The sequence below is a fragment of the Pipistrellus hanaki genome, assembly GCF_964339955.1.
Source record: "Pipistrellus hanaki genome assembly, chromosome: 13".
Taxonomy (NCBI): Eukaryota; Metazoa; Chordata; class Mammalia; order Chiroptera; family Vespertilionidae; genus Pipistrellus; species Pipistrellus hanaki.
The window spans coordinates 51,901,754-51,928,223 of NC_140515.1; the positions used below are offsets into that span (position 1 = coordinate 51,901,754).

Genomic DNA, 26,470 nt, shown 5'->3' on the forward strand with positions numbered 1-26,470 from the left:
ATGTGCCCTTGACCCAAATGAAACCTGGGACCTTTCAGTTCGCAGGCCGACACTCTATTCACTGAGCCAAACCAACCAGGGCAAGATAAATTACTTTTAATAATATATTTTATTTAATACAGTATAGTCGAATACAATTTTAACATATAATTAATAGGAAAAAAATTGTCAATGAGATAAGATTTACATTTTTTTAATCTTATAGTTCTTCAAAATCTGGTGCACTTTACATTTATAGCACATCTTGATTTGAACTAGCCACATGTTGCATGCTGGTTAGTGTCGCGTGACTAGGAACTATCATTATCGGATTGCAATACTCTATCTGATCCTCAGTCATGGACCTCGATCTGTGGTCGGCAAATCGCGGCTAACAAGCCACATGTGACTCTCCCACAAAATACCACAGCCTGGGCGAGTCTATTTTGAAGAAGTGGCGTTAGAAGAAGTTTAAGTTTAAAAAATGTGGCTCTCCAAAGAGATGTCAATCGTCCTGTTGATATCTGGCTCTGTGGACTGATGAGTTTGCCAACCACTGGCGTAGACCTATAGATGGGGGTAGGGGGGGAGAGAGAAAGAAAAGAAAGGAGTCAGTGCTGCGATAGTAAACGTTATTTTAGAACAGTGTCTGCCCAGAGGCAGTGACCTGGGAAGAAGGTTTCCCACGGTGTTCAGCTGTGTGTATCCGTGAGCTGAGGCAGTTCTCTGGCTCAGCGGAGCTCACCCGGGCTTGGTGTTCATTCATGGGCTTGCCTCGGTTACCACCTGCCAGACGCCTGTTTAAAGAATGGCGTTAACTCGGAGCAGTGCATCATTTGCATGGCACTCGCGTTTTCCGTGGGAGACCAGACCCTCCTAGAAAGAGCCCGCGTGAAAGTGGGACCAGCTGCTTCCCCGAGGAGGGCCCTCGGCCCTGGGTTCTCCGTGTGGTCAGGACACCCCGCACACACAGCCCAGGCCCGGGACGTGTGGAAACCGAGTCCAGGCCTGTCTCTTCTGCTGCCTCCTCGGCTCCCCCTGCCTCGTGGAACGCAGCAGGCCAGAGGCAGAGGGGACAGAACGCAGCGAGCAGATGGCCTCGGTGGGGAAATGCTTCCACAGGAGTGGCCTGGTGGCAGCCATTGCCACATCCAGTTACAGCCTGGACTTGCAGGCCAGTGTCTGCAGCCTCTGGCCCGAGGCTAGGCCAGTGGTCGGCAAACAGAGCCGAATATCAACAGGACAACGATCGAAATGTCTTTGGAGAGCCGAAAACGGACTTCTGCGCACGGGCCACGAAGCTTCAATCGCACTGTACGTGCGTGACCACACGTGGTGTTTTGTGGAAGAGCCACACTCAAGGGGCCAAAGAGCCACCTATGGCTCGTGAGCCACAGTTTGCCAACCACTGGGCTAGGATGACTCAGCACCTAGAAGAAGGCCAGTGGCAGAGGCTGAGCAGGACTTGTAAGGGTGAGGACAAAGTGAGCGAGGTTTCTGGACACTCAGTAATACATGCATACCCCGTGGTGTGCAAGCATGTGCACGCACACACACACACACACACACACACACACACACACACGTAAACGCTGGGGTGATTTTTGAGCCCAAACATCTGTCTAGAGCAGCGCCTTGGGTCATAGTCTGTGTGCTGTCAAGCCCTGCGGATGTTATTGTTCTCTCGCTGTCAGTGATGTGTCCTCTCATTGAAGGGGTGTCTGTGGGGGGAGCTGTGCGCAGGCTCCCTCTCGTGCGGGGTCTCTGTGGACATGTGTGACGGTCACTCCTGGAGGTCCTACCGGTACCTCGTGGGTGGAGGCCCAGGATGCTGGTAAGCGTCCACAGCATCCAAGACAGCCCCCAGGGCAGAGTTCTCAGGCCCAGAAAGTCAGCGGTGCTGGGCTGAGAAACCCTGCTCCGGGCTGGCCCAGCTTGTGACAGCTTGTGAGCAGCCAGTTAAAACCGCCCGGGTCCAGCTGCTGGAAGTAGTGTGACTGAAGAGCTGCGGAAATGAACTTCTTGCAAACTGGGATGTGCTCCGAGGGCGCCCACTGTGTGTGGAAGAGCAGCGCAGCTCTGCTTTGACTCATGGCAAGAGGCCGCTTAGAACCCTTCGGACCAGCCCCGGGTGTCCTGAGCCGGAAGGAGCCATCAGGATGATCTCAAGAGGAAACAGCTGTCGCTGTTAGACTGCAGAGGGGACGCCGGGGTCTGGAGACAATCGGGAAGTTGCTAACTGGTTCCTAGAGCCAGAGCAGAGGTCAGGAAGGTGCCAGCCACCTGCCACTGTCCACAGTCAGGCTGGGCCCTTTCCCGTGACAGCCCTGTCACCAGACACACACACACACACACACACACACACACACACTCCGTCATAAAAGACGGTTACACTTTCCACAAAGCGCTCCATGTGTGGGAGACCGTGAACGGAGCACGCCCGGACCGGGACCACGCTGCTGCTGTCAGTTGCCTCCCATCCCACCATCTAAAGAAGCAGCAGCACAGGACGTGGCAATGCTCCGTTGAAGAGAACGTCTTCTTTTGTCAGCATGTCTTAACGATGCCAAAATGAAGTGTTTCCATCGCCCATGTTTGGGGAGAGGGGCATTCATGGCGGAGGAAATGATGGAGGCTCTTCCTTGGGGCCTGAATTTTCTTTTTCTTGACTGTGTTTGGATTGATTTTTTTAGAGAGGGAGAAGGAAGAGAGAGAAAGAAACATCCATGTGGGGGGAAGGAGAAATAATTGTAATAATCTGAACAATAAAGATTTATTAAATTTTTTTAAAAAAAGAAACATCAATGTGATGTGAGAGCAGAACACGGATCAAGTGCCTCCTGCACGCTCCCTACACTCCCCCTACTAGGGTTCGAGTCTGCAACCCGGGCATGTGCCCTGACCAGGAACCAACGACCTCTTGGTTCATGGGTCAACACTCAACCACTGAGCCACAGCAGCCAGGCCAGGGCCTGAATTTTTTTGACACCCCCCTGAGAATACAGGTCTGTTCCCCTTCAAGGGAAAGCTGCCCGTGTCTGCGGCCTGGGAGGGCACTTCTTGTACCTCGCCTTGACCCCCTGCCCGCTCCTCCCTGGAGGAGGACCAGCGGTGGCCAGGGAGTGCCTTGTAATCTGATGAACTTGCCTTCCTCTCCCTGCCCGCTGTGTAGACTGAAGGCCTAGTGTTCTCAGGGGAAAACTCACTTAAAAGAAGAAAACAAGCCAGTCATTAGAGGGAGTCGTGGATCAAAGTAAAGTATGGGTTTTCATTTTAAAATCTCAGTTAAGGATTAAATTTCTGGGAGTACGGAGAGGCACTATTCAAATAAACAAGTGGAGGAATGAGCCTCAGGAACCCAGCCTGGATTGTCAGGGGAGGGGGTGTCTGGGAGGCAGAGACCTGAACTGTGGGAAATCTCTGGGTTCCTACCTCGCGTTAAATGCCGCCAAGGTACCGAGGGTGGGAAGGCATGTGCCTGCTGGACACTCGGAAGTGCTTTGAAGTTTCTTTTGAGTATATGTTCTACTTCTCTTCAAACCTGACAATGACTTTTTTTTTCTTCTTCTTCTTCTTTTTCCCCAGGGTGACCAGAGGCAGGTCATTCCCATACCAAGTGTATGTATATTTATTCAATTTTACTTAAACATTCGTAGAGTCTTACAGCTTTGGGAAAGAACAGTATAAACTGTTTTATGTTGTGTTTTATCATATGGTATAGCCAACTCTGTAATGTTAAAAAGTAACATGAGGTTACATTTTTTTTAAATATGTTTTTATTGGTTTTTAGAGAGAGAATGGGAGAGGGAGAGGGAGATAGGAACATTGATGAGAGAGAAACATCTATTGGCTGCCTCCTGCACGCCCCCACTGGGGATCAAGGCCACAACCCAGGCATGTGCCCTTACCAGGAATCGAACTGTGGCCTCCTGGTTCATAGGTCAACACTCAACCACACCAGCGGGGCCACAAATAGATATTTAATCCAAAAAAATTCTCTTCTTCAAATTGTCTGATTCAAATTGGTTCTCTATTTCTCCTTGGATTTTTTAAAATCTATTTTCTGGGACCATCCAAGAGACATAGCAGTCCTACATTTGAAAGGAACGGATTTCAGTAGCACAGGCTGACTCTACATTTGGTGATGCATGTCACTTGTAAATTGCCCAACCAGTGTGTGATCATTTTTCTCAGAACTTGAACTCTCCACGTACTAACACGTCGCCAGGGTGTGTGGCCAGCACACCTGGGGTTGGGGCTTTGTTGGGGAAACGGATCAGAGCATTTGGTCGGGCAGCGCGACTTCTTCTCCAATGTGGAGTCGGATTCAGATCTGTTCACATATCTCCCCGTGATTTTTTTTTTAAATATATTTTTATTGATTTTGTATAGAAAGGAAGGAAGAGAGATAGAGAGTTAGAAACATCGATGAGAGAGTCATGGAACAGCTGCCTCTTGCACACCCCCTACTGGGGATATGCCCGCAACCAAGGTACATGCCCTTGACCGGAATCGAACCCAGGACCTTTCAGTCCCCAAGCCGATGCTTTATCCATTGAGCCAAACCGGTTTCGGCTCTCCGTGGATTTTTTCAATCCCCAGGGAGGCTTGTAGCCTTCATGCCAAGTAGTGCCAGGTATTGCATTCTCCCTGCACAGCTACCCACGTGTCACAGGTGGCAGGTGGCACCTCTCCCCCTCCAGGGAGCGCGCTCTCTCCTCAAAGCTCAGTCACTGCTGTCTGTACAGTGAGGTGCTGAATCAAGCACTTGTCAGGGTGAGAACGGCTGAGAAGGATGGCCCTCCCCCCACAAACCTAGACTCATTCTAGAATCCTAGGATAGGATAGCCTAGAGCAGTGGTTCTCCACCTTCCTAATGCCGCCACCCTTCCATACGGCTCCTCATGTCGTGGTGACCCCAACCATAACATTATTTCCGTTGCTACTTCATGACTGTAATTTTGCTACTGTTAATGAATCGTAATGCAAATATCTGTGTTTTCCGATGATCTTAGGCTCTACAGCAGCATGGGAAAGACAATAGTTGTGTTTTCATGTCTATATACTTTTTTTTAATTTTTTAAATATGTGTTTATTGACTTTTAGAGAGAGAGGAAGGGAGCAGGATAGAGAGATGGGAACATCGATGAGAGAAACATCATCAATTGGGTGCCTCCCGCACGCCCCCTACTGGGGATCGAGCCCACAACTCGGGCATGTGCCCTGACCTGGAATCGAACCCGTGACCTCTTGAGTCACACCAGCAGGACAATGCCTATATTCTTTACATCACTGTACGATAAGAAGTTAAAACAAACTCTATTCTAGTCACAAGCGTGTTTGCTGTTACTGCCCAAACAACTGAAATAGCCCAGATCCTTGTGTTCACTTATAGAGTTTGTCATGCCCTGCCTTTTTAAAGCACTTTTCCATAGAAAACTTCTTGCAAGTGTATATTCATTTCCCTAATAACCCACCTGCTTGCTGGTTTATAATGGCACAGTCCTTCCTGGCACCCTGAGTCCCATAGCCCGTGTCTGGGCACACCTGTTCCCAGTGCTGCCGGGTTAGGAATACCAGTAGTGCTTGGTGAATAGGGGGCCATAAAGGCGTTTTCTGGATGAGGTTGGGAAGGGTGAAGCACCCACACTCACTGGAGAGAGCCCCTCTAGAATGAGACATGCCCGTGTCCCCACACGTAGCCTCGTCCTGGCCAGCCCAGCCCAATGCCTTCCTGCCAGAAGGATCACTCCACTTGCCAACTCACCGGATGACCACCTCTGCTGCCTTCCCTCCTGAACCAGCTAAAGTCCAACATTAACTCCAGGTCCTTGGCTAAGGTTCAGGTTAGACCAAACAACAGCAAGAAAAGCCACTTAAAAAGGGATTCGTCTTGATTTCTCTTTTCTCTCGTTTTCTTGGATAAACGGAATCGTTCATTCTCCAGTGGCTAGGGGCAGATGCTCTCCTGTGTTTCGTTGAGCATTAAACATCGCCCAGAGCTTGGCCTTCTTCCAGCTCAGAGAATTAGCTTGTGCACATTGGATACCGGCTATGCCACAGAGGAAATGAACATACTTCAGATCACTTCTGAAAACGAAGCAAGGCCCACAGAAAGAAAACACGCTGAATCCAGAATGAGGTTGTCTGAAGACACCTAGCGTTTCATTCATTCTTTATGACCTTTTTATCACAAGGTTAGAGTCAGCTACCACAAAGTCATATAAATAGATTTTCCAGCCGACATGCAGCAGGTGGGTTAAAGCAGAGATAAAAATGCCACCTTCACTCCCTGCGACACTGCAGCGGGGCCGGCCCTGGGCAGGGCGCTGAATCTGGACCCGTTTTATTTCTGTTTCCTGTGACTGGAGGGCGCTTTGGGTTGCAATTTGCTGGTGGGTCTATAGTTTCCTTTCAAGTTTATGAACATTTCAGTGACTGAAAAATAAATTAAAAATGCTGTGGTTCCACTACAGCTCAGAAACATACTTACGTACCGTGGTGAATCTCAAGCAAAATGTGATCCGGGGAAATGAGCTGTGTTGTTAGAGTCGCTGTTATAATTAAACACTCATTTCTGTGTGGCCCATTTTAACAATAACAATAACCATTATATACGTGCCAGGCAGAATGCCGGCACTTACTGCAATTACAGCAGGTAACCACAACTTTTCATGATAAGTATAATCATCCCAGCTTACAGCCTGGAAAGAGACAGAGCTGATTGTCAAACCCACGTTTTATCTGGTCCCCAAGTCTCGGCCCTCATAATGGTCATTCAGACAATGGCACAGAATTTGGTAAAACTTGAGTTGCAAACTACAAAATTCCATGATGCACTAGACCAGGCACCTAGATGTTTGGTTTCAGAAAATTAACATGTAAAAAAAAAACAAAAAAAAACAACTGTAGGACAGCTACACAGTAGAATACTACGCTGTCATAAAAAAAGAAGGACTGGAGAGCAGTATGCTGAGTGAAATAAGCTAGTCAGAGAAAGATAAACACCACATGATCTCACTCATTTGTGGAATTTAATGAACAAAAATAGAACCAGAGTCATAGAAGCATCAAACAGACCGTCCAACCTATGAGGGAAGGCAGATGGTGAGGGGATAAGAGATCAACCAAAGGACCTCTATGCATACATAGGAGCATAACCAATGGACACAGACAGTGGTGGGGAGACGGGGAAGGGCATGTCCTGGGGGCTGGGGGTAGCCGGGGAGAGGTCCATGGGGAGAAAAGGAGACTGGTGTCATACTTTAAATAATAAAGAATTTAAAATAAATAAATGTTTGGTTTCCTTTTTAGCCTCATTAACATAGTACAATACAGTAATAAGAGCATGGGTGTGTCTTTTATATCAGGGTAATATTTTTTTTTCTTTAGCCACCAGCTAAATACCTCCTCCCCGAGGTGACGGTGCTTGACTACGGGAAGAAATGTGTGGTCATTGACTTAGATGAAACGTTGGTGCACAGCTCGTTCAAGGTGAGTCACCATAAAGACCACACGTATGTGTGACATCATGTTCACGAAGAAATCCCAAGAACAGTTGCTTATTAACGCAGGGGAACAGTAACTCGGGGCGTTGAATATTAACATCATTGGAAAAGAACTGCTGGCCCAGAAAGAAACTCACTACAGACTGATTCATTTGCCTCTCAGCATAACCATTATGGCTTGTCTCAGTTTCGGTTCTTACTAGCAATATCACATGATCTCACGCATCTAGGGGAAATAGTGAACAACATAAACCGATGAACAAAAACAGACCCGGAGACAGGGAAGCATCGATCAGACTGTCAGACCTCAGAGGGAAGGTAGGGGAGGGTGGGGGTAATGGGGAGAGATCAACCAAAGGACTTGTGTGCATGCATATAAGCCTAACCAATGATCACGGACAACAGGGGGGAGGGGCATACGTGGGGAGGGGTTTGGGATGGGAATGGGAGGATGAGGACAATTATGTGATACCATAATCAATAAAATAAATAAAAACATCATTGGGTTGGCGTGTGGGGGGGAGGAGGCAGAGGATGCTGGGCTGCCAGGATCCCTGAGGCCCATTCCCATGTGTGAGATTGGACTTTCAGCACTTTAACCCTCAGAAGTGCTTCTCGGGAGGCCCGAGGCAGGCAGTGCACCGATGCCCAGGACACTGCTGAGTGTTTGTCAGGGTAACCAGAGGGCCATATGTGTTACCGGGAGGGGCGGGGGCAGGGTGCGGGCACGGTCCGGCCAACCTGCTCTCCTGGAAGTTTTCCCAGACCCGTGTTTGAAAGATATCCAGCACTGAGATGACTTCCAGAGTGAAGCTACATTTATCAGTAGCTTGGCCATTTTCATCACAAGAGGTTGCTAGGGATTTGAGAAGCCTCACCTGCATGACTTTTCCCTGGACGGGCTCTAGGCTTCTGTGGTGTCAGGGTGAGCATCAAATAGTCTATAATTTTTAAATATATATGTATATTTTTCAGAGAGGAAAGGAGAGGGAGAGAGAGATAGAAACATCAATGATGAGAGAGAATCATTAATCGGCTGCCTCCTGCACTCCCCACATTGGGGATTGAGCCTGCAATCCAGGCATATGAGTTGAATCCTGGTTCAAAGGCCGATGCTCAACCATTGAGCCACACCGGCCTGGCAGGTAGTCTACATCTTATCAGCTCCCTCACTCCCCAGGTCCCCATCAGAGTAAGAGCAAAACTTAAAATTGCCAGAGGAACTCCATCCGGGAGCAACTGTAATTACACTGTTGAGCTAATTAACCATTTTCCTTTTTTTTTTTTTTTTGTAAGGACTACATTATTTCAAAGAGGCCAATGATGAAAAGGTTTGGCAACAGGGGATTGGTGTGCTGGGGGGAGAAGCGGTGTCTAGGGGCCTGGTCCTGTTTGCCTTGGGGTATTTCTGTCATCGCTGGCCAGTTAGACCACGGTCCTCTAGGAGCGCATCCCAAGACGCCCCCACTTCACATGAAGGCCCCACCCATGATGGGGCATGTGTCTCACGTGAAACAGGCGTTCCTTAATGGTGTGTGGGAAGCGGAAGAGCCATCAAATCTGCCTGCAGCCCTAACCAGTTTGGCTCAGTGGATAGAGCGTCGGCCTGCAGACCAAAAGGTCCCAGGTTCTATTCAGGTCAAGGGCATGTACCTTGGTTGCGGACACATCCCCAGAAAGGGGTGTGCAGGAGGCAGCTGATGGATGTTTCTCTCTCATCGATGTTTCTAACTATCCCTCTCCCTTCCTCTCTGTAAAAAAAAAAAATCAATTATATAGATACACACACACACACACACACATACACACACACACACACACACAGGCCTTCCTTTAGGTCAGGGCCAGGTGCTCACCTTTTGAGTCCTTTGGGAGAGGAGAGGAGAGGCACGCTCGCCTTTGGCACTGACACGTGGCCGGCTGGCCACTGGGGCAGGTGGTACCACCCACAGCCTCGAGGCCCCCCCGCCCCCCAGGATTGAACCAAGGGCTGCCGTGGCCTGTGGTCCATCTCAGCCCTGGAAGGCACTGGCAGCCTTCGTCCCCGCCCCCACGAGCAAGTCCCTCAGAACTTTTTCCAGGTCCCTCCAGAAAAAGGGACGCCCTTTAGGGTAGGGGTTGGTCGCCATCACAGCATAGACAGCTGCCTCCCCACCCCCAAAAAACCCTGGGAATGTAGGCAACGCGGGCCAGACCGCCAACCCCCAGCTTGCTGAGGGCTCCTGGCTCCACAGGCGGGGCCTCACAGCCCTTGGGGTCTCCGGGGCCTGCTCACAGAGCTTTCCTAGACCGCTGAATGTGGACAGCATCTTCTCATTCCTTCTGGCCTGTCCTGCCTACATTTGCAACAGAGTCGTCTTTACTGTGTGGTGTTTTTTTTTTTAATGCTCTGGGCATTTCAGAGCCCTTTGAGAGCTGACAAGCTGTGAGCCTCTCGCCCTTGACCATGTACAACACATAAGCCTGTGCGCCCCGGCCTTGGCAGCCATGGCCGCCTCCACACCGTCACGTGCTGGGGTCAAGGGTGGGTGCCTTCTCTGAGCTGGGGGATTTTTTTCCTCTCTCAGTACGCTCTGTGGAATATGATTTCACCGTCGAATGCCTTGTGAGAGTTTCTCCCCTGGGCCCCGTTTTGCTTTTTAGCATGATTCCGTATTTTAGTAGCGAAATGATTTTTTTTTTAAATATATATTTTATTGATATTTTACAGAGAGAAAGGGAGAGAGATAGAGAGCTAGAAACGTCGATGAGAGAGAAACATCGACCAGCTGCCTCTTGCACACCCCCTACCAGGGATGTGCCCGCAACCAAGCTACATGCCTTTGACCGGAATCGAACCCGGGACCTTTCAGTCCGCAGACCCCACTATCCGCTCTATCCACTGAGCCAAACCGGTTTCGGCGCGAAATGATTTCGGTGGCGACCGCGTCCGTGGCCTCCCAGCCGTAGCAGTGAGTCCACTGTCACCTCACGCCTCAGGTGCTCTGCAGCGCGCTTAGGAATGGTTGTGTTCTCCACGTTTCTCCCGTTTCCATAGCAAAGGAGAATGTGTACAGCGACGGGCGTCCAGGCAGACCCCAGGTCAGAGTCTGACCAGAGATTCTGCACCCAAACCCCTGCCCAGGGACCACCAGCCCCTTCTCCCTCCCTCTTTCCCTCCCTCCCTGGCTCTCCTGCTGGTCCCAAGAGTTTTGCCCCCTGATGATTGTCCTGGGCCTGTTCCTGGGAGTCGTTTTCCACCTGATTGGTGCATTTCCATGTAGGATTCTTTGTGAGTCCCTCGGTAGGAACGGTGTCGCTGCTGAAGAATCACAGCTGACTGTTAAAAGGCGTTACTGTTGGCAGCCTTCCCTGAAATAGCCCCAGTTTGTGAGTGGGACTTAGACCAGAGCAGGCGAGGGTGGCCTGCCGTCCCCGGTGCTCAGGACGCAGCCATGGGCACTCACTCGGCACCGGAGCTGTGGAGGAGAGGGGGAGCTGGGGTCCAGAGAGAGCCTGCCCACGGCCGTGCTGCGTGGCCTCCAACTTCACCCACGCACGTCCTTGGCCCTGCTTCGTGCCCATGGGCTGAGCATCTCCTGCCCGTCACTGGGCAGCTGGCACTTGTGGTCCCAGGATTCATTATTGCCCCCGACGTAGCCCTGTCCTCGAGACCATTGGGCTCTCGTCGCTGCCCCCTGGTGGCCAACCGAGGTTCCCTATTATCCGGGCTTTAGACCAGAGCTCCATCCCCTAGCCAGGCTGCCCTCTCCCACCCCCGAGCCCCTTTGTGGTTGAGGCAAAGGCAGGTGATGAAGTTGGACCGAGATGCTGAAAAGGTAACGATATTCTGAGAAAATAATAATAATAATAATAATAATAATAATAATAACACGCTTCCCTGCTTGTGCTTGCTTTAAGGAACCCAGCACGCTCCAACATCCTCCTGACCTGTTTTTCCCAATAGTAAACACATTGGTCCAGGCAAGCGCTTTTCTCGCTAAAATTTCCCGTTTCGTTTCCCCCTCTGAGACGTACTAACGATGGTTTCCTTTCTCCCTAGCCTATTAGTAATGCTGACTTTATTGTTCCGGTGGAAATCGATGGGACGATACATCAGGTAAGAAATCAGAGCTAAAAATCAGAGTTTCAGTGAGCGTGTTTGTGTCATCACAGTTCCTCTGGACTTTCTCTGACTTCCCGTTTCAGGAATAATCTCATTACCGAGTCAGAAGGAAGCGAGGCTTGGTCAAGTATAATAGATACAGTGGTTTCCTGCTCTTCTTTTCTCTCGTAAAGGTGCTGTACCCTGAGTGTGTAAGGGAGATTATAAATATTAGATGCGGCTGCAAGTTCAAGTCGTTCTTTGATTTGATGCAGACATTTAGAAGTTTCCGTGCCCCCACCTCTCGCCTCGCCTGAGGGTCTAATTAACTCCCCGGGGTAATTGCTTTCGGCTACTCCCCTAGCAGGCGGCAGGACAAGGCCACACAGCGGCCACTTAGGGTGGATTCGTCCGTTCGCCATGCCGGCCGCTCCAGCCTGACCTTGTTCTCCGGTGAATCTCCAGCCAAAACCCGACCCAGAGGGGGGGGGGCGGAGGGTGTGAGTTTGGGATCGGCGGGAGGCGTTGCATCGAGAGCCCAGTCCGTTGGCTTGCATCTTTGTCCTGATTGTTTCTCTCCTTATCTGCATGAAGCTCCTCCGGGAGTAGCTTCATTTATGAACATCTTGGAAACATTGTAGGAAAAATTAGCTTTGATGGCTGCAGAGCCTCTGGGGGGGCGGGGTTCCCGCAAGGGGGATCTGACCATCTGTCTTCCTGTCAACCCCGCGGTCCTAAAGTGGGAGTCTCTGGCCTGATAGTTCACATCCCAGGAAGCGATCTCTCCCTTCCTCCCTCCCTCCCTCCCTCTCTCTCTCTCTCTCTCTCTCTCTCTCTCTCTTTCTCTCTCTCTCTCTCTCTCTCTCTCTCTCTCTCTCCTTGACCCATAACAGGATGTGTCTCCTTAGCAATGCCCGTAGCCTCTGGTCCTTGAGGGGAGGGTGTCGGAACTGCCAAGGCCCTAGGAATCAGCTGCTCCAGCCACTGCTCGTGTCCAGATGGGGACACGGAGACTCAGCCAGAGAAAGCGTTGCCTCGAGGGCATGCAACATAAAGAATGGAAATGGAACTCTTCCCCTCACCCTCCATCCCTCTCCTGCCTGCCGGGAGGGCCCTGCCGGGAGGCCTTCCTGGAAAAGCCTGGGAAAGGCGGTGGTGTCCCTAGCATCTCCACACTCCGTGCTTTTAAAAGCCATCCGAGGAGCCGAAACGGCAGGCCCTCGGGCATTTAACATTTGCCACGGCTTCCACTGAATTAACTTGGCCTCTGAGAGGGAGGCAGTTAAGGCTGCTGCACTTGCTATCTTGGCTCATGTTACAAAGTAATGAGCCGGAGGCGAGGCTGCCCACTGGCACGGCAAGAATGAGGAGAGACATCCATACCTCGTGACTATGAGCGAGCGTGACCCTCGGGGCCTGGCCTGCGAGGGCCAGACCTTCTAGAAGGAGCCAGCCCAGCTCCCCCAGCCTCCCTGTCCACATGTGTCAAACACAAGGCCCGCGGGCCAAATCCAGCCCGCCAGGCCTTACAATGTGGCCCGCACCGCGCTGTCATCACTGCACTCCGCTGTCAGTTTATGACATTGTCAGTTTATGACTGTTCAGTAAACCATTCGGCCCGCGATTTAGGCTGGATTTTAGATTTTGGCCCCTTCTCTGATTGAGTTCGACACCCCTACTGTAGACTGTTCTGAGACCCCCAGGGCCCCAGCGCGGGATTCAAACACTCTCCGTCCTGAGGGAATGGAGCCACAGGCGCCGGGAGGAGGACCAGAGCCCTGGCGAGGCCGTGGCCTCGTTCAAGTAATCCAGGATAGGCTGTGCAGGTCCCGATGGGCCTATTCTCGGTTACTTGCACGGGGACGCGGGCCTGGACGCCGGCATCCGGGCCCCGGACCCTCCTCTCTGCCGGAGGCGCCAACACCAGAGTTCCCAGAGCAGCCTCCTGCCCTGGGCCGGTGGCGAAGCTTGCTTCCCAGGCAGCCTTCCCGGGGACACTGAGGACCCCGGGCCACGCCATGCCCTGCACCAAGAGGCTCCTGGGCAGAGCGCGCCTGGAGCTGCCGCAGCCGCTGGGCCCGCCCTCAGCCCCCACCCGGCCTCCCAGCCCCGCAGGCCCCTCACCGCACCCTCGGCCACAGACCCATGCTTGCTTTCCTCTTTCAGTCAGCCACAAGTCTTCCCACCAAGTCCTGGCTCTGTAGATCGTCTGTGGGCCCCAGCCAGGGTGGCTCAGTGGTTGAGCATCAACCTATGAACCAGGAGGTCATGGTTCGATTCCCAGTCGGGGGATATTCCTGGGTTTGTGAGCTCCATCCCCAGTAGGGGGCGTGCAGGAGGCAGATGATCAATGATTCTCATCGTGGATGTTTCTATCTCCTCCTCTCTTCCTCTCTGAAAACAATAAAAATATGTGTTGTTGTTGTTGTTGTTGTAAGTAATTCCTGTGTGGTGCAGAGCTCCCTGTCTCCCCGCTGTCCCTCCTCTGTAGGATGTCCAACCCCCTCCATCTGCCGGAATTCAGGGCCCGCATACTCGCTCCCACCTGGCTCTCACACTTCGTCTTCGGCCACTTCTCCTAGCCCCCATCTCCTGTCTTCGACGGTTGTCGCTGGAGGGCTGGTCACGCAGGGCACGGGCCGTTCTCTGGCACCTCACGTGTTTCCGGTCCAGGTCTCATGCTTAACCTCGGTTTCCTCTGCTGGGGAGCTCGCTTCTCCTTGCTGGCCTGGCGAACTCCTATCCATCCGTCAAGGTCCAGGCCACACATTACCATCTATGATTCCCTCCCCTTTAGAGGCCAACAGATGGTGCTTAATGTACGCCTCTGCTGTCCCTCCGGCTGCGCGTGCGTATGTTGGTACATGTTTGTGCGGGTCTGCTCTCAGTGGGCCAGGCCTGGGTGTCACTCCTCTTTGGAACAGCTTCAGGCAGAGCACAGCGCCGAGGCTCCGCGAACACAGGCTGAACTGGATTTTAACACGTCTGATTTATTTTAGGGACGTGGCTGATTTCGAATGGAATTTATTCAGGTTTTAATGACTTCTTCCCGCCTCCTACCGCCTCTGTCTCTGCTCACCAGCGTTGCCTCCCCGACCATCTCCCCGTTTCCTCAGTTTTGTTCGGGCCCCCCTGTCCGGAGCACGGGGCCCCGGCCCTCTAGAAAGCAAGCGCTTTGTCCCCTCAGCTGGGCAGCCCCTCCTGATGGCCCGTGTGTGGGGCCCGGGATTCAGCTGTTTCACGTCCCCCGAACCGTTCATTTCTGTTCCCCGCCCAAGCGCAGGGCCTTCGTGGAGTCCACGGTGCCGGCCCACGCCCACAAGGAAGGCACCTCCTCCGGGGGCTTCCCAGCGAGGGAGGGGTTCCCCCCGGAGGCCCTGCCGGGCCAGGCCTGGACCGCCAAAGGCCGCCCCTCACCGTGGCCTGGGCCCGCACGCCGCCTCACCCCGAGCGTGTGCCCAGAAACACAGGGACACGAATGACTCGTTTCTCGCAAACAGGCCCTGGCCCTCCCATCCGCTGGGTCTGAAAATCCCAGGCCCTCGGGTCCCTGCTCAGCCCTCCTTTCTCCCTTAGCGGGGAGGGGGGGAGTGGAGGGCACAGGGGGACACTTTATCACCAGACTCAGACCCGGAGGCCAGTCTGAGCGTGCGTCTGACTGACGTGCCTCACCAGAGCACGAGGCCCTCATAAGATCTGGGTCTTCCTTGGTTGCGGGCGTATCCTCAGTAGGGGTTGTGCAAGAGGCAGCTGATCGATGACTCTCTCTCATCGATGTTTCTAACTCTCTATCTCTCTCCATTCCTCTCTGTAGAAATCAATAAAATATATAATAAAAATAAATAAATAAAAAGATCTGGGTCTTCATCCGGCTCATCCTTCACCCTAGGAGCCCTCCCTGCACTGGCGCTCGGACCCGGGCCATGCCCGGTGCCCGCTCTAACGCCGCCCGCGGCTTCCTGCCGTTGCAGGTGTACGTGCTGAAGCGGCCGCACGTGGACGAGTTCCTCCAGAGGATGGGCCAGCTCTTCGAGTGCGTGCTCTTCACCGCCAGCCTGGCCAAGGTGCGTCCGGCCCCGGCCCGCGCTCCCCGCCCCTCCTCCCCACCGCCCCTACCCCTGTCTGTCACACAGCCCTGCGGCAGCGTGGGGGAAGCTGTTTCCATGGTGACACATTCCCACCCCAGATGGGATGGATGCAGGCTCTGGGCACAGTGCCAGCCTGAAAGGCTTCTGGGTTTCCATGGTGACAGGGAGCACTCGGAGCAAATGCTCCGTGAAGTTGCTGCACGCAGCCGCCTGCAGCTGGTGGTCCACAGAACAGGAAGTCACAAATGTGTCCCAAGTAACCAGGAAGGGTGTCTGCATCTCGCCTGTTGGCTGGCAACCGCCTGCTAGGGGCTCAGGCCGCTGTGCCCTCCAGTGAGTTGCACGGGCCTGTGGGAGAGGTCGGTGCCAGCCTCTGACCCACGTTTCTGGGCCCAGGGAGCGTTCTCACTGCGCTCATGAGGACTGTGACCTCCGGCAAGTTACTTCACCGCTCGCCTCCATTTCTATTCGTCCGGGATCATTTTAATCTGCCTTGTGGGGTGGATCGAAGGAAGGCACGTGAAGGGCTTGATTCATATCCAGAAGGACTCACGGGCACCTGCTGTGTCCATGTGCCCCGCTGGGCGCTGTCCCGGGGCACGTGCTCTGGCGTCATTGTTTGTTATCGTATTTGTCATGAGGATAAAGTAGTTTGATCCACCTGTTTGGACCCTGTAGCTGGGTGTGAGCCTCTGACCCAGCGTCTGCCTTGGCTCTGAGCGAACAGGGCTTTCTTTGCCCTCTCCCCCTGTTCACGGGACCCTGAGATGGTTTAGTCTACCCGTCAGCAGGTGCGCTGAGGTGCCTGTGCTTGTGGGACAGACAGGCAGGCCCCACTCCTTACTCTTGTGGGCTAAACCGAGTATGCGGTCTCGGGAAGACGTGATCTTCCCCCACGTGCACCCTTTTTGAGGAACGATACCGAGTCTGACTGTAGTGCAGGCTCTCCTGCCAGGGCCCTGGGTGCGGAGGGGCTCCAAGTGACACCAGAGAAACAACGAACAGGAAGCTTGCACCGGTGACCGGTGACGGTGGGCTGCGGGCTGCTTTTTCTTTGGCAAAACTGAAAGTGCTCCTCCTTGGCACTGCCCCCAGCACCCGCGTCCGCATCCTTGTTCCGTCTCTTTTCCTGGACGGCTCCCACCTGTCCCTCCATCTGTCTCTCCACCTCCTCCCGCTGCTGCTCCAGCCCGGCCCAGCCTTCCAGCCTCTTTCCTCCCTGATATCAGCCCAAGCTGTGCTGGCAGGTGGGCGCTCCCCAGTGCTTGGCTCTGGGCCCAGCTCCCAGCCAGCTCCATTGGTGCCGTGACCTCCTGGCCCACCACCCGGGGCCAACAGGAACCCTGAGCTGCCTGGCAGAGCCCTTCAGTGCCTGCATCCTCATCTTCATTTCCTCCACTCGCCCAGTCCCCCAGCAAGTATTTACGTAGTACCTACTGTGTGCCTAGCACTGTAGTAGGCCCTGGGCGATAGCAGAGAGCTAGAGATGCCGTGCCAGGCCTCAGAAAGCTTATCTTCCCCAAGCCTAGTGGTCAGCAAACTATGGCTCGCCGCAAGCCACATGCGGCTCTTTGGCCCCTGGAGTGCGGCTCTTGCACAAAATACCACGGCCCGGGCGAGTCTATTTCGAAGAAGAAGCGTTAGAAAAAGTTCAAAATGTGGCTCTCAAAAGAAATTTTAATCGTTGTCCTGTTGGTATTTGGCTCTGTTGACTAATGCGTTTGCCGACCACTGCCCAAGCCCGTCTCCAAGGCCTGAGGCCCTAGGCCTGGACACGCAATTGAAAGGTGCATGCCATGACCAGGGTCAGTGATGGTGAGGACGGTCATCATCTTTCCCACGTGGAGTGAGCTCCCTAGGACCCGCCCACGGGGCGCGTGGATGCCTCCCAGCAGAAAGCTGCAGTGCCCGAGCGCTCACCCCCGTCAGCAGGAGGTGCAGCTGCTCCTGGGCTCGGCCCCCCTCACGAGGTCCCTGGAGAGAGAGGCTGGTCATGGCATCAAAGCTGCCGCCTGTGGCCCTGCAGCCCTGCTGGCGGCTGCTCTGCCCTCGGGCTGCGGCCCTTCCCTGCCAGCCTTCCCAGCACCACCAGCCGCAGCTACTTTCTGCCGGGCCCCTGTAGCAGAGGGACAGGGAGATGGACAAGAACTCCGGACGGGATGAGTAAGGGAAGTGAGAGAAGCGGAAGAACCCAGGGTGTCTTACACGCGCAGGGGAAGTAACCAGGATCCTGAAACTTCCGCTGGCGTTCCTCCCTCTTGAGAAAAGCAGGCTGCGTCTCGCCGCGGTGGGTCAGGGTTTCTGGGCTCTCGGGCGCCAGCCTTCATTGCGACGCCTGCCTTCCAGTACGCAGACCCCGTGGCCGACCTGCTGGACCGCTGGGGTGTGTTCCGGGCCCGGCTCTTCAGAGAATCCTGCGTTTTCCACCGAGGGAACTACGTGAAGGACCTGAGCCGCCTGGGACGGGAGCTGAGCAAAGTGATCATCGTGGACAATTCTCCAGCCTCGTACATCTTCCACCCTGAGAATGCAGTAAGTGGCTCCATCTGAGCTCTGTCTTTTTTTCTTTCTTATGTATTTTTTTAAAATATATTTTATTGATTTTTTACAGAGAGGAAGGGAGAGAGAGAGAGAGCCAGAAACGTCGATGAGAGAGAAACATCGACCAGCCGCCTCCTGCAACACCCCCCACTGGGGATGTGCCCGCAGCTAACGTACATGCCCTTGACCGGAATCGAACCCGGGACCCTTCAGTCCGCAGACTGACGCTCTATCACTGAGCCAAACCGGTTTCGGCTCTTATGTATTTTTTATTGATCGTGCCCGCAACCTGGCCACGTGCCCTGACCGGAATCGAACCCTGACCTCCTGGTTCAGAGGTCGATGCTTAACCACAGCTGGCACGGCCGTACCATCCAGCACCTATGCAAGGTCTCTTGGCCTTTTCCGTGGTGAAATCCCAACGCTGCCCCTTAGCCACTGCCTGACATTGACCCGGTGACAACCTCCGTGGGGATGGCAGGAACGCGGACCTCATAGGTTATTGGAGGAGTCATTGTGGCGATACATGCAGAGCACTGCCCTCGGTGCTGGCGGTGGGTCAGTGCTCAGTGAGCCTGCGTCTTAGCATCTTTGGGACCGTTCCCCAGAAGGGCCCTGTCTGTCACGAACCTCCTGGAGCTGGTTGCGGCCTAGGACTTAGGGCCCCCGTAGACTCAGGAGGCCCGGGTGACATCCTCAGCAGAAGTAGTTCCTGAACAGGAATGAATAAAACACCGTCATAAGGTCTCCCCAGGCTGCCAGGCTTTCCTGCCTCGCAGTGATGTGTGACATGTGTACAATGGGAGCATGTCCTACCAAAAACTCCCTGGAGCTGGCAGCTCCCCTGCGGACCCCCTGGGTGCAGCACGACTCAGGACAAGACGCCTCCCAGGCCCCGCCTGGCCACAGAGGAGAGGTCAGCCCGGCCTCTCAGGCTCAGCAGGACTTGGCTGCTCCGCTGATCATGTACAAATGAGTTCAGACCAGATTCGGTTAGGGTGTAATCATCCTTTTAATCAACTCATTATATTTAAACATGCTCATTGTAATGAGTCAGTCACATTCAACATAATTCATTTTAGGTCTCTTAACAGAGAAGGGCGGCTTTTTAATGTAATCACGATTCCGTGATCGCATCTGACACAACGAACAGTTTCTCCCACCTCGCGTCCAGACCGCATCCATGGACTCCCTCGAAATGCTTTCTTAGGTTTGGCTTGAATCAGAATCCAAACAGGACGTTTGCTTAGTAGGTCTCTTACTTCTTGCATAACCTTAACAACACGTCTTCCCCTCCCCCCTCAACGTCTCCATGCCTTTTGCTTGTTGAGGAAATTCTGGCTAGTGGTCGCGTAGGAATTTCCTACGTTCTGGATTTGCCTGATTGCAGCCTCACGGTGGTGGGTTGATACGTTTCCGCAGCCAGTATCTTTTCTTTTCTTTCTTAATATATTTTTAATGATTTCAGAGAGGAAGGGAGAGGGGGAGGAGAGAGAGAGAAGCATCAACGATGAGAGAGAATCATTGACCGGCTGCCTCCTGCACACCCCACACTGGGGATCGAGCTGCAAGCAACCCAGGCATGTACGTACGCTGACCAGGAATCGAACCGTGGCCTCTTGGTTCATAGGTCAGTGCTCAACCACGGAGCCACGCCAGCCGGGCAGTATATTTTCTTTAACACAAAGTTAGATCACTACTTCTTAATTAAACTCAGGTTCGGTTTTCCTTTTCCCCCCAAGAATATGTCATAGGCGGTATTGTGTGCCTTTGGGGTATCACCTCAGGAGACAGGATCTCAGGTTGTCCCTCTTTTAAAGATTTTAAATTGATCTTTGGATTCAGGTGGTGTTTGCCAGATTCGTCCATTTTAAAATTTTCCTCCCCCCCCCCAATCTTTTGTCCTAAAAACATAAGCAGCCATTGATCATGGCCTACACCCGTGGTCCGCAAACTGTGGCTCTCGAGCCACATGTGGCTCTTTGGCCCCTTGAGTGTGGCTCTTCCACAAAACACCACGGCCTGGGCGAGTCTATTTTGAAGAAGTGGCGTTAGCCGAAACCAGTTTGGCTCAATGGATAGAGCGTCGGCTTGGGGACTGAAAGGTCCTGGGTTCGATTCCGGTCAGGGGCGTGTGCCTTGGTTGCGGGCATATCCCCAGTAGGGGATGTGCAAGAGGCAGCTGATCGATGACTCTCTCTCATCGATGTTTCTAACTCTCTATCTCTCTCCCTTCCTCTCTGTACAAAATCAATAAAATATATTTTAAAAGAAAAGAAGAAGTGGCGTTAGAAGAAATCTAAGTTTAAAAAATGTGGCTCTCCAAAGACATTTCAATCGTTGTCCTATTGATATTTGGCTCTGTTGACGAATGTGTTTGCTGACCACTGGCCTACACCCACTGCTTCATCAGGAATTGCAGAACACTTCATCATCCTTTCTGCATTCGTTGGCTGGGATTCTAATTTTCTTTTTATTACACTTGCCCTTATTGACGGCTTCCGTACCCTAAAATTCAGGTTGAATGTTTGACTAGGGAAGGCAGGCTAGCATCTTGGTTCTTTGTCTTTACGTCTACAATTTCAGAACAATGAGGTGGAGCTCTAGCAACTTCCAAAGGCAGCCAAGGACATTCTGTTGGCGGTGGTACCATCGTGAACTCGCGGACTTTTTTATTGTTACAGTTTAATCCATTTATCATTCTTTTGTTTGCTTAAGCATTCCGCTTTGGCTGGCAGACACCCCTTCAAGTAGCAATTAGTCTTCAATAGCTTCCTACTCTCTGGTACAACAGGGTGTTCCGGAATCATCTTATCCATTTCTTCCTTCAGCCCTGAAATCAGCCATTTCTCTCTGGAGCCGGGTTCCTGTCAGTGGAGAGGGTATTTGGAGACCACAATGGGGGGGGGGGGGGGGGGGGCGGGGGTGTGCACAGGGGGCACTTCTCATTGTTACTGGAATGTCCTTTGCTTCTAGTTCTTTCTACTGGACAGAGCTAACATACACATAATATTTTTTGAAGTGCAAACTAAATCATAAATTCACCTCGGTTTTTCCCAGAGTTTTTACTTCATTTCCTTCTTTGGTTTTTGTATTTTTTTTTTTTTTCTCCTCTTAGGCTAAAACTCTTGATCTGTAAAGATACACACATCATTAATATTTTATTTATTTTCTAGTATATCCCTAATAATTTCAAAAGAGCAGTACTAATGTCATTGCTAAGAGTAAGACAATTGGATACCTTTTAGCAGGGGTCTTCAAACTACGGCCCGCGGGCCACATGCGGCCTGCAGAGGAGTCTGATCCGGCCTGCCAGGTTTTTTGGGCAGTGAGCGCAGCGGAGGTGTTACAGTAGGAATTAGTAGTTCATATAGTCCGGCCCTCCAGCTCTCTGAGGGACCGTGATCTGGCCCCCACTTTAAAAAGTTTGAAGACCCCTGCCTTTTAGGGTCTGGGGGAGAGATGTGCAGACAACACTTCGTTTTGAAATTACTGGAAATCATTCTGTGTGATCATGGCACCAACGTTATCCACACTGAGCTCTGAGGTGCAAGGCGTTGGCTTGTTGGAAAGAACAGCAAGTAGCAAAGCCAGTTCTCACGTGTCCTGCGCTCCGGCCACCCCCTCTGCAGCAGGGAAACAAAACAGGCAAAGGCGTGCAAGCTGGGTCCCCGGACCCGCCTTCCTGAGCCACTGCCCCTACCAGGTTGCTTTGGGTTGGGCGGGGGAACAGACAAAGCAATGGTAGTGCCCTAACTGGTTTGGCTCAGTGGATAGAGCGTCGGCCTGCGGACTGAAAGATCCCAGGTTCGATTCCAGTCAAGGGCATGTACTTTGGTTGCGGGCACATCCCCAGTGGGAGGTGTGCAGGAAGCAACTGATGGATGTTTCTCTCTCATCTAACTCTCTATCCCTCTCCCTTATTTTTTATCTCTGTAAAAAAATAAATAAAACATGTTTAAAAAGAAAAAAAAGGTGACAGTGGTGGTGATGGCTAGACGCCTGGCCTCCTTACCGAGGAGAATGTTCTGTTCGTAAGAAAGCGGGCCCCCGGTCAGGCTGGGAGCCGCCCGCCCTCCCGCAGGCCTGCTGCCCTCCTCCCGCGTCCTGTCTTCCAGGTGCCGGTGCAGTCCTGGTTCGATGACATGGCGGACACGGAGCTTCTGGACCTCATCCCGTTCTTCGAGGGCCTGAGCCGGGAGGACGACGTGTACAGCATGCTGCACAGGCTCTGCAATAGGTAGCCCCGGCCGCCGGCCGCCACCCCCGCCGCTGCACTCGGACCCGGGCCCTGGGGACCCGCCCGGACTCCGCTCCCCGGGAGCCGAAGCGAGGACCCGCCGCGCTCTGGGCCACGGGGTGAACGTGGCCAGACCTACCTGCTTTATTTTTTAGAAACAGAAGACAAAACTATTTTACAAGCGAAACTCTTTTCACGAATTTCATAAAGGGACGTGCATTTTACTGGATTTGCTTTTTCTTAAAACATACCAAAAAGGGAAGAAAAAAAAGGAGGAGAAGAAAAAAAAAAAAAAAAAAGGCTTGATATCTCTCAGACTTCCTTTCAACTGTCTTCCCTTCCCCGCCCTGCAGACAGCCTGCCTCCTCCTACCCCAGCTCGGAGCAGCTGACCAGAATCTCCTTCCTCCGGGATGAAGTGCCTTTTTCGAATGTTATTTTAAGCCAAGAGTTCATTTTTCTATACGAGCATATTTCCAGACATCTTTTAGTCTTTTATTATCTCAGATTCTCTATCAGTATAAAGAGGACAATTTTCTAGAACCTGGGGGGGAAGGGGGGGGAGAGGAGGCAGGGTCTGGGAGTGAGTCCGGGAGGCTGTCTCCCAGCAGGTGGCACGCGGCAGCGCCAGGCGCCTGGTGGGAGCTTGTGTGACCGCGTGCGCGTCTCTGTGCGTGGCCGACCCCGTCGGGGTCGGGTCTGCCGTCGGGCGGCCCCACACTTGGGGGAGCAGCCGATGGTTTTATGTGAGGATGGTTTCGGATGGTGACAGATGGGTCTTGGGAGGTCACATTTTCCCCCTTGGAAAGGGGGCTTCGTGTCACTCCTGCTTTCACACGACTGCCATACTCGTACGTGCTTTGTGTGTTGTGTGTGTGTGTGTTGTTTGGGGGTAGAGCAGTTCCCCCGAAACCTCAGACCCTTGCATCTAAGAAAGAAGAGGAAATCTGTGTATTGATTTTTTTAAATCTTTCCTTCCCAAAAGCTGGATACCCACAGAGCTGTTGGGAGAATGTTCTTTGCTGCTACCGCGCTGCCACCAAATGGAATTGACCAGCGGCTGTTCCACTGTTCTTTGCCACTGTGCCTCTGCTCAGAGCCCGCTCCCTGCTACGCTGCGCACTCCACAGGGTTAGGAGCAGGTGCCCCACCCCGTGGCGGGCTGGGCCCACTGCCCCCTGCCCCCGGCCACGGCCACGGGTATTCAGAAGGGTGCAGGGAGGGCCAGCACACCACCCAAGGCGGTGCTCATTCAACACCCGATGCCGTGATTGGCTGCCTGTTCTCTCTCCGGAGAACCCGTGGCCTCAGCCATCCACCACCTGATGTGGCCCCAAGGCCATCTCCTCGTGGTCTTCTCTTCCGAAGCACAGCCTGTCTCTGAGCCGGGGGTTGGGAAAGCCTGTCCAGACGTGGGGCTCACTGTCCTGAGTCCGGGAGAGGAGGGCCCCCTCCGCCGCCACGCCCGGGGAGACGCTTTAAGCGGTGCCATGTTCTTTATGTGACAGCGAGTCTAGCACGTCCGGCTCTGACAGGTCATTCCCGAAGAACCCTCGCTCACCAGCACCGCTGCCTTAGTCCTCCTCCCTGTGGGTGGGGCCTCCGCCGGAGTTCCAACAAGGCTGGAAATGGGGTGTCAGAGTCTAATTTCTTTTTGGCTGCCATTCACAACCTGGGGGAGCCAGCTGCCAATCGCGCCCTCCCGACAGCACACGGGTCTGTGGACTGCCCGGCTCTCGTAAGTTAAGTGTTAAGGCGTCACCAGGTCCCCCCACATCCTGAGTATTCCGAACCCAGGAGCCCACAGGCCAGCTCACACAGGAACGCCCCCCTCGCCGGGCGTGGCCACAGACGGCGGCAGGGCCGTGGCAGAGCTGCCTGTGCCGGGCGGGCACCTTGATTGGGGAAACTCCCGTTACACGAACCCGCTGCCTTAAATGTCTTCTTGAATGTTTCGGTCCGGCGTCTGCCCTGTGTCGGAACCCACACAGAGTGCGGTCCTGCGGAGAGCCTTAGACCCTCCCCCGCGCCCCTCCGTGGGTGGGCATCACAAGGTTCTTGTTTGTGGGGGAGGGGGAGACAGGGAGGACAAGTTCTAGAATATTCCAGGGGATTAGAACCTAGAAGTAGTGCCAGATGGAGTGGAGACACTTGGCAGGTGTGAGCCCGACACTTGGCCCAGTGGTTCCTGGAACCGAGCGTGCCCTGCTCCGGCCCAGGGCGGAGGGGCCGGGGGTGGAGCCCGCTCCTGCCACGCGGACACAGAAATGCTCGGGAGGCCCAGTCCGCCCTCCGCCGGTTCTGGGTTCTGTGCACCTTATCGGACCACACTCCAGAGTCCCGTTTTTTGCTTTTTTTATTTGAATCCTTGATTCCGCTTTATGTACATAAAATCAAAATAAAGTATCTATATATCTATATATATATATATATTTTTAATCATCTACCTGTAAATGAAGCAATAGATTTCTAAATGTAAGGCCAAGAAATGAGATTTGAATGTGTGGGGTCTATGTTTTCTAAGGTAAATACGGGTATTGTTTTTGATGATTACCTTTCATTCAATCGTGGGCTTTTAAAAACTGAATTGAAACCGATTCGCTATTCCTCCGTGCCATATACTTCCCACGGTACCAAAAGGTCCCTAACTCTTTAGCCACAAGAGGAACCTGACCTCCTGAGTTCCCATGATTCCTCTGTATCAGGCCAAAACACAGACTTCCGGACAAGTATTTTTTTTCCGCTAGGGTCTGGGCCTGGGTCCCTTAGGTGGAGATCTGTGGCCCCTAGGGTGCCCGGTCTCTGCCCGGGGCCTCGAGAGGAGGTGCCCAGGCACGTCCGAGGCTGTTGCCGCTCTGTCTGCCACCGCTCTGCGGTCCTGCTTGTTGGTCCGTGGTTTCTCCCATCCGCTGTTTGTCAGCAATGCATTTGAATCCCGGGAAAGGACACCACCCATCATGGCGGATCGTCGGTGGTGAGGAAGCTCTTTTTGACGCGGTGCCATTTCGATGAGGCGACTTTGGAGATGACAGGCGATGCCCACGTGACACTGACGGGTCACGGCTGAAGCATTGGAACTTTGGGTACATAAAAAAAAAAAAAAGAAAAGAAAAAGAAATCTGTGAGTCTACAGCCTGGCAACATGTTACAGCAACCCTGCCTCGTACGGATGGCTTTCTGATAAAACCCAGAGCCACACAGCCCCGTGGTCAAACACTCGTGACGTCTGTGCCTCTGCTGCTCACGGTGCTGGCACGGACGGGCCGGAGGCGTGGACAGCTCAAAGCGCTCGCCGTTAGCGGCCTGGGCGAGGCCCGCTGGCTGCCCCTGTCCCTGTGGTACTGCAACTTGGTGGTGTCTGTTCCTGCTCCGTTCTCCAGGGAGCGCCTCTCAGACCAGCACCCTCCCCACCCCCCGCCCGCCCCCCCTGCCCAGGTAGTGGAGATGCTGGTGTCTGGGTGGCCGTGGGTTTCTGTCGGGCGTTTGAATGTGAGGAGCAATCCAGCGCTACTCGGGGGAATACTACATGTGGAATGTGCACGTGTCAGGGGTGAGCCTTGTTAGTCAAGAGGTTTGCGATGATTTCCTGCCTGCCTGCCAAAAATAAACACGTGAAACCGCGCCCTCTTGTGGATGGACTGCTTCTCTACAGGCAGGTCCCTCAAGTATCCTGATCACTTAACCCCAACCCTCTGGGCAGAGAAAAAGGAAGTCACGCGCAGCCGTTCCAGGCGGACACTCAGGTAGGTCAAAGAAGCTTTCCCAGGGCAGACGTGGGGATAAGGGGCGTCCTGATAAGAGCCCCACGTGACTGACAGCTCCCTGCCTTTCCTCTGAGGCGGGGAGCAGAATGGACACCTCCCTTCACCTTGGAGCACCAGGTCGCACTGCCCCCAGGAACGGGACTGAGCCCCTCCTGCCCGAGCCGTGTCTGGAGGGGGTGGGTGCACAGCTGAGCTGGGCCACGCAGCCCCCGGCACAGGCACGCAGGGCAGCCGCGCCTTCTCCTTTGCAGGGACCTAGGACTGTTC

General features: G+C 53.3%; 1 protein-coding gene across 2 annotated transcripts in view; it reads left to right on the forward strand.

The window, feature by feature from the left end:
* The window catches only part of CTDSPL (CTD small phosphatase like), a 103,804-nt gene extending 77,743 nt beyond the window's left edge, over nucleotides 1-26,061 (forward strand). Inside the window, exons 3-8 of one of the 2 annotated variants that reach the window (XM_084902835.1) lie at nucleotides 3,565-3,597; nucleotides 7,372-7,473; nucleotides 11,530-11,586; nucleotides 15,543-15,635; nucleotides 18,006-18,191; nucleotides 22,319-26,061. In XM_084902835.1, coding sequence (XP_084758961.1) covers nucleotides 3,565-3,597; nucleotides 7,372-7,473; nucleotides 11,530-11,586; nucleotides 15,543-15,635; nucleotides 18,006-18,191; nucleotides 22,319-22,444 — 597 coding nt within the window. In that variant the 3' untranslated portion in view covers nucleotides 22,445-26,061. The remainder of the gene's footprint in view (nucleotides 1-3,564; nucleotides 3,598-7,371; nucleotides 7,474-11,529; nucleotides 11,587-15,542; nucleotides 15,636-18,005; nucleotides 18,192-22,318) is intronic. The other variant, XM_084902836.1, reaches the window with a different exon arrangement.
* Nucleotides 26,062-26,470: the final 409 nt, after the last annotated feature.